The following is an 11,354-nucleotide window of genomic DNA, read 5'->3' as shown; positions in this document are numbered from 1 at the left end:
CCTCGGTAAAATGGGGATTAAATACTTGTTCTCTTCCCCTTTAATAATAATAATAATGGCATTTGTTAAGCGCTTACTATTTGCCAAGCACTTTTCTAAGAGCCGGAATAAATACAAAGTTATCATGTTGTCCTACTTGGGGCTCACAGTCTTGAACCCCATTTTACAGAGGAGGTAACTGAGGCACAGAGAAGTTGAGTGACTTGCCCAAAGTCTCAGACCTGACAAGCGGTGGAATTGGGATTAGACCCACCTCTGACTCCTGAGCCTGAGTTCTTTCAATTAAACCAAGCTCCTTCTCAGACTGGTGCACAGTCTTCAGACTGTGAACCCAATGAGGAACAGGGATTGTGCCATTTCAGCGTCTAGCACAGGGCTTGGCACATAGTAAGGGCGTAACAAGCATGACTTTAGGGAGTAGGAAAGGCAGAGTGAATGACTGCATTGTCTATTCGCTCCACCTTCAACTCCACAGCACTTACGTATAAAACTTTGATATATACTATAAAGTATTTGAATTAATGCCTGCCTGCCCTTCTAGACTGTAAGCTAATGGTGGCCAGGGAACACATCGGCCAACTCTAAAGCATTGTAATAATAATAATAATGGTGGTATTTGTTAAGCGCTTACTTGGCGCAAAGCACTCTTCTAAGCGCTGGGTGGTAATACAAGGTTGTCCCACGTGGGGCTCACAGTCTTCATCCCCATTTTACAGATGAGGTCACTGAGGCCCAGGGAAGTGAAGTGACTTGCCCAAAGTCACACAGCCGGCAAGCAGAAGAGCCGGGATTAGAACCCACTACCTCTAACTCCCAAGCCCGGGCTCTTTCCACTGAGCCACGTTCTCCTAAGCGCTCAGTACAGTGCTCTGTACATAGTAAGCGCTCAATGATGATGATTATGATGTCGGGAGGGACTGAGACGTCAACCCGATCGGGGCAGGGTTGGAGAAGGAGGGAAATAAAATATTAAGAGAAGGAGGGAAATAAAATGCCGAGTTAGAAGGAAATAAAATGCTGAGAAGGAAATAGAAATAGAATGCTAAGAGAAAGAGGGAAATAAAATGCCAAGAGTTAGAAGGAAATAATATGCTCAGAGAAGGAGGAAAATTAAATGCTCAGAGAAGGAGGGAAACAAAATGCTAAGAGGAGGGAAATAAAATGCCAAGAGGTAGAGGGAAATAAAATGCCAAGAGTTAGAGGGAAATAAAATGCCAAGAGAAGGAGGGAAATAAAATGCTAAGAGAAAGAGGGAAATAAAATGCCAGAGTTAGAAGGAAATAAAATGCTAAGAGAAGGAGGGAAATAAAATGCTGAGTTAGAAGGAAATAAAATACCAAGAGAAGGAGGGAAATACAATGCTAAGAGAAAGAGGGAAATAAAATGCCAAAAGTTAGAAGGAAATAAAATGCTAAGAGAAGGAGGGAAATAAAATGTCAAGAGTTAGAAGGAAATAAAATGCTAAGAGAAGGAGGGAAACAAAATGCTCAGAGAAGGAGGGGAATAAAATGCTGAGTTAGAAGGAAATAAAATGCCGAGAGAAGGAGGGAAATCAAATGCCAAGAGAAGGAGAGAAATCAAATGGCAAGAGTTAGAGGGAAATAAAACGCTAAGAGGAGGAGGGAAATGAAATGCTAAGAGTCGGAGGCAAGAAAGCAGAGGAAGCGGAGAGGCCGAGCGGCGCTGGCGGGCTCCGTCGGTCCTCGCGCAGTTTGCGCGGCGGGCCCGGCTGGCGGGAGCATCCTCCGAGCGCCAGCGCCGCTGCCATGGCGACGGGCAGGTGCGCCTCGGGGGCGCGCGTGGTCCCCTGCCCCGCCCGCGCGGAACGGTTGCCAGGGCGACGCGGGGACGGAGGAGGAGGAGGAGGAGGAGGAGGAGGAGGAGGAGGAGGAGGAGGAGGAAGAGGAGGAGACGGACGGGCGGCCCTGCCTCGCCGCAGGGAGGTGACCGAGGCCGGCCCGGCCCCTCGCTCCCTCCCCTCCGGTGCCACCTCCTCCTGCCAGCGGCGTCGGCGACAGTGCCCGGCCGGCGGGGGCGGAGGCGGCCGGCCTCCTCCGAGGGCGACCCCATGGCCGGAGGCGGAAGCCCTCTCCGGCCCTCGGCCGGGGCCCGCCTGCTCCCCGCGACATCCCCGGCCTGCCTCTTAGTCCTGCTGCTCCTCTGGACAGCCTTCCCCATCACCCGGGGAGTCGAGAAGGAGCTTCACGCCTGCAAAGAGGTACTCGCCCTCCCCCGGCCTCCCCCAGACCGAGAGATCGTGCGGTCGGTCAGTCGGTAGGTTTGATTGAGCGCTTCCTCTGTGCACAGCACTGTACTAAGCGCTTGGAATGGACCGTTCGGCAACGGATCAGGGTGGGGAGCGGGTAGGACTCGGGGAGGCCCGGGCCCTAGATGGCACCAGGCTGCCCTAGATGCCCGAGGGGTTCGGGTCTTCTGGGGACAGGCGGATGCGTCCCCCGAGACCCCCGTTTTCCCGAGGAATCGCCTCACCTAGCATCTTCCCAGACCGAGCCGTGGCGGCGGGTCGGGGAGCCCCGGCGCTTCGAAGGCGGGGGATCGCGTGGGAGTTGACCGTCGAGAGGGCAGAGGGGAAAGAGGGTGCTTCTCGTTGAGGCCGGCGAAAGGCAAAAATAGAAATGGTGGCAAACAAAGGGCTAAAAATACCTCGGAAGAGATAAAGATGGAAAGGGGACGCGGACGATGACAAGGCAAGGAGTTCGGAAAGTCAGAGAGGAGGAAGAGGACGGCTTGGAGCCGCTGGGGCCGGGAGAGAGTTCAGGTGTCTGGAGGGCAGGAGAACCGAGCTCCGGGCTTGTGAACTCGTCCGATTCGCTCAACCCCCCTGTGCCTCGGTATCCTCGCCCGCCCGTAAAAAGGGAATAACGGTATCTACCTCGCAGGACCGATGTGGGGGTAAAACGAGATGACTGACGGAAAACTGTTTTGGAAAAATGAAAAAGGCCAGTACAAGCGCAAGTGAGCCTGACGATGCTGAGGACGATGGTCACGGTAACGATGATTTGGAGGTTAAGTCGTCGTTACGAGAGAAAACCGGGGTCAGGAGACCAGAGAGAGTGAATTCAGGGTCTCCTCTCTTCTGTGATTTTCCCTGTCCCAGCACCGAATATCCGGGGACTGTGTAGGAAATAAACATGTTTATGGTTTTGCAGAGACCGATTTGTCATCTGTTCAGGGTTGGTGACTGGGAACTATATTCTTCTGTCCCTGATGGAACTTTCTCTATCCCTCTCCCAATCCCTTTTCTTGAATTTCAAAAATGAATTTCCAGAAGCTCCGAAGCCTCTTCGCTGGAGTTCGGCAACAGCAGAACTAATGTCTCCAGGCAGTGAGGTTCTCCTCAGATTATCTCATTTGAAAATCTACTCTTTCCTCTTTGGAAAGACAAGAGAGAGCTTTGAGAAGGGTTTCAAAATATCTTGCTTTTCTCAAGTATGAAACTCTTAAAATGTTGATTTTGCTTCTGCCCTGAGTAACTTTCCTCTCAACCAGATGGTAGTACCATTAACAAAAATGTTTACTCCATTGGGGAAGATTCAATAAATGTGGACATGAAATTCCTGGAGTTGAGGGGGTGTTACTTCTTGCTACAGAAGCCCAAGGCACAAGACACCGTAAAGAAATCAGGGAGTAAAGTTGAGTGTTAAAGGGTGATTCCTAGATTTTTTTACTCAGCAACATAAACTACATTTGGAAATTGATTATTAAGCTTTCCAGTGACTCTGGTTTTCAGACTCAGCAAGGAGTGGTCCTTCCCAAAATATTTTAATATGCCTGGGAAATAAACCATTTCCTCTTTTTCAGCTTGTTTTGAAAGTAGGGGAGGCCAAATCAAATGGGACAGAGGGTTTAATTGTTTGGGGAACTCAGGTTCCTCTTATCTAATTTCCATTAGAGAACTCATTCAGGTTATCCTGCAGATTTTGCCCTCAGTTTAATTTCTTTAAGTAACAGCCATCCAAATAGGAGCTTGCTGATTGCAGTTGCTGAAAAATTGTTGGGGAAATCGGCTGGGCAAAGTGGATTTGGGGGGGGAACTCTGTACAGTTCTTTCCCTCTGTTAAAAAACAGATCGAGAGAACTAGCAGGTTTTCAGAACAGGCAGCAGGAGGGTGGAGGAAAGAGCATCTGTCCCATCTTTACCCACCTTCCGTAAACAACAGCAGCAGGGCACTCTTAGCTCTAAAGAGCTGAGAGTTTCTCAGTGAAACGGAGCCTGTCAGGTAAAAGTCAACTTACCCCGCTTCCTTGAGAGTCAATAATGAAAGAAAAATACATTGCTCCTAACTTCCGTCCGACTCTCAAAAGGCACCTGTTCCTTGGGCAGTCCAGCCTGGGTTTGAATAAGGAGAAAACCAACTCTTTAACAATACTAAAAGTGGCCCTTCTCAGAAATGACTTGAGTATATTATTTAAGAAGCAGTAACTATAAACAAGATGAATGCTACCACTACTACTAATGATAATAATAACGATAATTATGGTAAGCTCCTCATGGGCAAGGATCATGTCTTTACTCTCTCAAATGTTCTACACCCAGTAAATGCTCAATAAATACCATTGATTTATTGATTAATTGTGGTATTTGTTAAGCACTTAGACACTGTGGTGTGGCCTATTGGAAAAATCACAGCCTCGGAGTCAGAAGTCCTGCATTCTAATGCCGGCTCTGCCACTTCCCTGCTGTGTGATCCCTTGGGCAAAAATCACTTTGCTTCTCTGGGCCTCAGTTTCTTCATCTGTAAAATGAGGATTCAATACCCATTCTTCCTCCTGCTTAGATTTTGAACTCTACCTGGGATAGGGACTGTGTCTAGTCTGGTTATCTTGTGTCTATCCCAGGGCTTCTTACAGTGTTTGGCTCATAGTAACCGCTTAATAAATACCGCAATTATTATTGAGCTGAGATTATTCATTCACTCATTCAATCGTATTTATTGAGCACTTACTGTGTGCAAAGCACTGTACTAAGCGCTTGGGAGGGTATAACAGTAAACGGATACATTCCCTGACCACAATGACCTTAGAACCAGATCTCCTGATAAATGGGGAAGGAGCATAGGTACTGAAGGTTGAAGCTTTAACACCGGGGATTAAGTGGACCCTGTTGAAAGCATTTCAGAGTGGTCCCAGGTTCAGTCCCAGAGCCAACTGCCAAATACTTCTCAGTGGCATCAGTTGAAGCTTGAAGGTGTTTTTTCCTAACTTAGTGGAGGTAGTAGGATCAGGAGCAAGGAAAAGAGCAAGGAAAGGAAAGGTGTAGGAGGCTGGCTAAGAAAACACATCTCTCCATGACTCGTAGAAAGTGTACAAAGGCCATGAAGGAGAGCATGAAGTGCCTACACAAGGGCCCAACCACTTGCTGGACTCATCCCAGTGCCAACAAATGCCACCCTGAGCATGCCGTCCCCAGGGTCCCCTGCCCCCCCGGCAACTTGAGAGTGTCTTGGCCACTTCAGGTGTCCTGGTCCACAGGCATATTCAGGGAGTTCCAGATCTCTCCTCGAATCCTCACCACTTGGCTTCTGTAGGGCAGAGTCCCCGCTCCTCTCCCGATCCCCAGTGTTCCCCTGGGGTCAAAGAGAAAGGCCTGGGGGTCCAGTCCCCCACCTTCACACCCCTTCCCCAATTCTGTTCCCAAATGCTCACAAGCATGTGATGGGGGAGGAAAGCTCAATTGACCAACCTATCGCTGCTCTCACTCCTCTATTCTTGAATGGGCCTTAGAATTGAAAGGATTTCGAAGCCCTTCAATCCTCATCTCCCCCATCCTCAAGGACTTCCAGTGATTGCCCATCTGCCTCCACATCAGACAGAAACTCCTTACCATTGGCTTCAAAGCACTCAATCAACTCACCCTCTCCCATCTTACCTCACTGATTTCCTACTGCAACCAATCCAGACACTTTGTTCTTCTAACTCCAACATATTCACTGTACCTCAATCGTATTTATCTCCCCACCGACCCCTTGATCACCGCCTTCCCTCTCACCTGGAACTCCTACCCCCTTCATCTCCAACAGACTGCCACTCTCCCCAACTTCAAAACCCTATTAAAATCATATCTCCCTCAAGAATCCTTCCCCAAGTCCTCAGTTCCCATAATAATAATAATAATAATAAATAGTTATGGAATTTGTTAAACCCTTACTATGTACCAAGGAGTGTTCTAAGTGCTGGGATAGATACAAGGTAATCAGGTTGGACACAGTCCCTGTCTCACCCGGGATTCACAGTCTTAATACCCATTTTACAGATAAGAAGCACAGAGAAGTTAAGTGACTGCCCAAGATCATACAACTGACAAGTGGCAAGAGCAGAATTAGAACCACATCCTCTGCCTCCCAAGCCCGTGTTCTTGCCACTAGGCCATGCTGCTTCCCTATTCCCTCACCCTTCTGCGTCAACTGTGAACTTGGTTCTTTGTCCTTTAAGCACTAGATATTCAACGCGATAGATACCTCGTCTCTCTCGCCCACATCCTACCTCTGGCCTGGAACGCCCTCCCTTCTCCTATCAGGCAGATAATTGCTCTCCCTCACTTCAAAGCCTTATTGAAGGTGCATCTCCTCCTGAAAGCCTTCCCTGACCGAGCCCTCCTCTGCTCTTCTCCAACTCCCTTTTGCGCTGCTCCTTCATTCATCCTCTGTCCCACAGCACATATGAATAGATCTATTTATTTATTTATCTATTCATTTATTCATTTATTCAATCATATTTATTGAGCACTTACTGTGTGCAGAGCACTGTACTAAGCGCTTGGGAAGTACAATTCGGCAACAGATAGAGACAGTCCCTACCCAACAGTCTAGAAGGGGGAGCCAGACAACAAAACAAGACAAGTAGACAGCCATCACTACCATCAAAATAGATCAACAGAACCATAGATAAACATTTATATTCATGTCTGTCACTCCCTCTAGACTGTCAGCTCTTTGTGGACAGGAATGTGTTTGATGTTCTATTGCACTCGCCCAAGCGCTTAGTACAGTGCTTTGCACGCAGTAAGTGCTCAATAAATACAATTAATTATAATAATAATCCACTCTCAGCCCCACAGCACTTATATACCTATCTGTAATTAATTTTAATGTCCCTCTCCCACTCCACAATGTAAGTTCCTTGAGGGTATAGAATGTATGTACCAACTCTTTGGTATGTACTCTCCCAAGCACTTAGTACAGTGCTCTGCATAGAGTGAGCACTCAATAAATGCTATTGATTGATTGCCAGACTCAGGACTCATCCTAGCCCTGGTTCAGGTGTTCATGGGTCTCTTATGGATTCAGCTGGGCAATCAAAGTGTAAGGACAGTCAGGTTATTTGCTTCAGATAGAACTTGGTGCTTCTGCTGATTGCTAAATTGGCCTATCCCTGGGGACTAGGGCTGGGAGCCCATCCTTGTTTATCTCCTGGTGAGACAACGGTTGCATGTGTGACAGGGTTAGGATGAGAACTGTGAGTTCCATTCTCTAGGACATGAGCCCGGGCCTGAAGGTCGTTGCCAAGACTTATCACTGTGAACATCAACCAAGAGATTAAACATCCTCTTTGGGTGTTGGTTTTCATCAACTGTTTCTTAACCTTGGAGTCACAGTTCAGTCATGGTGAGCATTCTCACCATCTCATGAGTCGGGAATCAGTCGATCAGTGTTGGTATGGGTTGTGTACTTACTATGTGTAGGGCACTGTATTAAGTGCTTGGGAGAGTATGATACAACAGAATTAGCCGACGTGTTCTCCGCCTATAATAATCTCGAAGAGGGGAGACAGACATGAATATGAATAGATAATTTATAATACATAATTTAAAGATAAGTACCTAAGTGCTGTAGCGTTAGGGGTAGGGTGAATAGCAAATATCCAGAGGTCACGGATCCAGTGCAGAAGGGCAAGAGAGCCGTGGAAAAGAGAGCTTAAATGGGGAAGGCCCCCTGAAGGAAATGCGACCTTAATAATGTTTTGAAGGTTGAGAGAATAGTGGTCTGAAGTATGTGTAAGGGGAAGAAGTTCCAGGCTAGGGGGAGGACTTGAGAAAGGAGTTGGGGGTGAGATAGGCGAGATCAGGGCACAGTGAGTAAGTTGGTGCTAGAGGAGCAGAATGTGAGGACTGGGCTGTAGTGAAGTGAGGTAGGATAGGGTGAGATGATTGAGTGCTTTAAAGTCAAAGGTAAGGAGTTTCTGTTTGATGCAGAGGTAGATGGGCAGCCAATGGAGGTTCTTAAGGCATAGGGAGACATGGATTTAATATTTCTGTTGATGATCCATGCAGGAGAGTGAAATGTGGAATGAAGAAAAACATCTCTGAATTGAAGTCTCCAGACCCGGAGTCATGAGCATTGAAAGTTCTATTTGTGGCTCAGATAGTAAGGCTCTTGGGAAGCCTCAACCTCTCTTCTTTCATTCATTCAATCATATTTATTGAGCGCTTACTGTGTGCAGAGCACTGTAGTAGGCATTTGGGAAAGTACAATACAGCAATAAAGAGAGACAATCCCTGCCCACAACGAGCCCACAGTCTAGGGCAGGACAGCACTGAGAGAAACATGAAACCTGAGAAACCATTCCTCACAGCATTTTATTGGCCAAGGACTCCTAATGCCCTTCAGTCTGGGTTTTAAACCATTCTATGAGTCGGTCCCATGGCCGACCCAGTTTTGTCCTTATTGTTGCATGACTGTTTGTGAAAGGTCCACAGCAACGTTGCTTGTAGCCAGCAACAGAACGACTCTGCCTCTTCCCCTCGTTTCACCCCATTCCCTAGAGGGATCGAATCAATCCGAAGCAGACTTGGAAAAGGGGATAATCACGTTGTAAAAGCATCTGGAAATTGGTTAAACATCAGTCGGTTAGCCCTTCATGACGATCCCCTTAAAGTCGGCTCACCTGTCGTGACACCCAGAAGGATCTGTCAGTGACTCGTGGGACTTTTCGGTTCTGGATTTCCCCTCCCCTTGATTGGGTTCTGTCTGGCAGTCTGTTCTCTTGCCACCGCTCCATTTCAACTCAGTACCCAGGGAAGGTACCAATCATTTATTTTGAGAGGGAGGGTGGAAAGGCGATGGGGTTTTTAGGGGAAGAAGCAAGCAGGATTGGATTTCAGAGTGGCAGGAAGGGTCTTGAAAGGTCAAAGGACCGGAAAGACCCATATTGGGATATTTTTTCCACCTTCCTTGGAGACTTTTATCTCAGAGGCTGGAGATAATCAATGAGTCCCACCCTGTGGGCACAGAAACAAAGACATCCCTGTCCCATCAGGTGTCCTTGGAGGCTAGGACCTTCTTCTCCTCTAAGGGGTGGCCCCCCACGATTCTTGGAAAGAGTCTGGGCTGGGGAGCCAGAGGTCATGGGTTCTAATCCCGGCTCCGCCACTTGTCAGCTGTGTGACTTTGGGCAAGTCACTTCACTTCTCTGGGCCTCAGTGACTTCATCTATCAAATGGGGATGAAGACTATGAGCCTCACGTGGGACCACCTGATGACCTTGTATCTCCCCCAGCACTTAGAACAGTGCTCTGCACATAGTAAGCGCTTAACAAATACCAACATTATTATTAGGTGTCTGTCTTTCAATGACACTGACCCAACAAAATTGGTTCCTGAAATTGTGAAGATAAAATGAGCACCCTCCTCAGGGTTCTAGACCATCCATATTCAACACCACAGTTCAGGTAGGATGCCTTTCTCAGGCTCGAGTGAGACATAGAGCGATGCAGACACTTCATTCAACGCAGATTGCTCCTAGGGGAGCTCGTGATGTTTTGATTTGATGAGTGTTCAAAAGCAGCAGACTGGAAGTGACCTCGAGAGACCACCTCATCCCTTCCCCTGCCTTCTGGGAGGATTACACTGTTTATTGGTTGTTGTTGATCTCCCACGGAGGAGCCCCAAGGAACTAGTTAAATCCTGAAAGACCTGTCCTGCCTGAGGTTTCCTTCAACAATCAATCAGGCAATCATATTTACTGAGCATTTACTGTGTGCAGAGCACTGTACTAAGCTGTTGGCAGAGAACAATATAACAGCACATTCCCTACCCACAATGAGCTTACAGTCAAGAGAGGGACCCCAGGTGGCCCAGGCTAGGTCTTGGTCATCTCTGGTCTGCAGGACGGATTGTCCTAATGGAAAGAACCATGGCTTGGGATTCAGGAGACCCAGGTTCCGGTTCCAGTTCTGCCTCTGGCTCTCTGTGTGACCTTGAGCAAGTCTCTCTGTGCCTTAGTTTCCTAATCTGTAAAATGGGAACAAGTTGCTCTCTCTAGCTGTTAGATCCTGAGCCCGATGGCAGAACAAGGACTGTGACTAATCTGAGTATCATGAAGCTACCCCAGAGCTTAGCCCCATGCATGGCAAGTAGTATGGTCTTAATATTCACCATAATTATTTCCAAGCCCCAAGGGACAACTCAGCCCTAGTCCCCTTTCTCTGAAGGTTTGGGTCACTGTTTAAAGGGTCTGGGAGTCTGGTCTGATTGGGAACTTCCAGTGGGCTGGGTAAAGGAGAAGGGACAATGAGATCAATGCATTTCTCTGATCAATGTATTCCTCTCTAGAATGTAAGCTCCTTTTGGGCAGGGAACATGTTTACCAAATACTTTAGATTATACTCTCCCAAGTGCTTGATATCATGCTCTGCACACAGTAAATACGATCGATTGATTGATTCTCTGGGGTCCTCAAGCATGGAGCCTGGGCTGGACTCTCCTAGCCCCCACCCAGAGTTCGGGACTTCCTGAACCCAAAAAGAGTGGGCGTGGTCTCTCTATCACATTGACACCAAATGGACGGAGCAACACCAGGATGGTCAATTTGAAGGGACTGCAGCAGGCCTGGGACCGGGACTTTTGTCTGGTCCAATCCTGTTTCTCCCTCTCACCCAAGTCCAGAGACATAAGCCGGTGGAGGCAGTTTCCAGAACATGTCACCCCCAGGATGAGGCAGATTCCAGGAGCGTCTCACTTTCTGCTCCATTTCAGCAATGCCGGTTCCTCCTTAGATGCTGAGCTCATATATCAAGCGAAGTTTGGGGGAATCAGCTTGGTATCTTGTATCACTCATATTTAAAGGGGACTTGGCGATCTTGGAATACTAGCAAGCCCTTCTTTCGTCATCCCTCCATTAAAAAACTATTTTTCTTTTCCTTTCCACTGCTACTGGGCAGATATTATCAGATTTGGACTCATAAAAAGGCTATGCTTTCATTTTAGGATTTGGGGTAACCCTATCCTGGTTTGTGGTTATTGCTCCCATTTTACAGATGAGGCAACTGAGGCAGGAGGCTCAAAGAGTTATAGTTAGAACTGAGACTGGGACCCAAATGGTCTGAATTCCAGCCC

General features: G+C 47.7%; 1 protein-coding gene across 1 annotated transcript in view; it reads left to right on the top strand.

Annotated features, from left to right (window-relative positions):
• Positions 1-1,876: 1,876 nt before the first annotated feature.
• ELAPOR1 (endosome-lysosome associated apoptosis and autophagy regulator 1) overlaps positions 1,877-11,354 on the top strand; it is an 84,444-nt gene continuing 74,966 nt past the window's right edge. Inside the window, exon 1 of the mRNA XM_029069191.2 lies at positions 1,877-2,218. Coding sequence (XP_028925024.1) covers positions 2,069-2,218 — 150 coding nt within the window. The 5' untranslated portion in view covers positions 1,877-2,068. The remainder of the gene's footprint in view (positions 2,219-11,354) is intronic.

Source organism: Ornithorhynchus anatinus, chromosome 7, assembly GCF_004115215.2.
Source record: "Ornithorhynchus anatinus isolate Pmale09 chromosome 7, mOrnAna1.pri.v4, whole genome shotgun sequence".
In the NCBI taxonomy this organism is placed as follows: Eukaryota; Metazoa; Chordata; class Mammalia; order Monotremata; family Ornithorhynchidae; genus Ornithorhynchus; species Ornithorhynchus anatinus.
The sequence above is the reverse complement of the archived record's forward strand: the minus strand, read 5'-3'. Positions and strand labels throughout refer to the sequence as shown.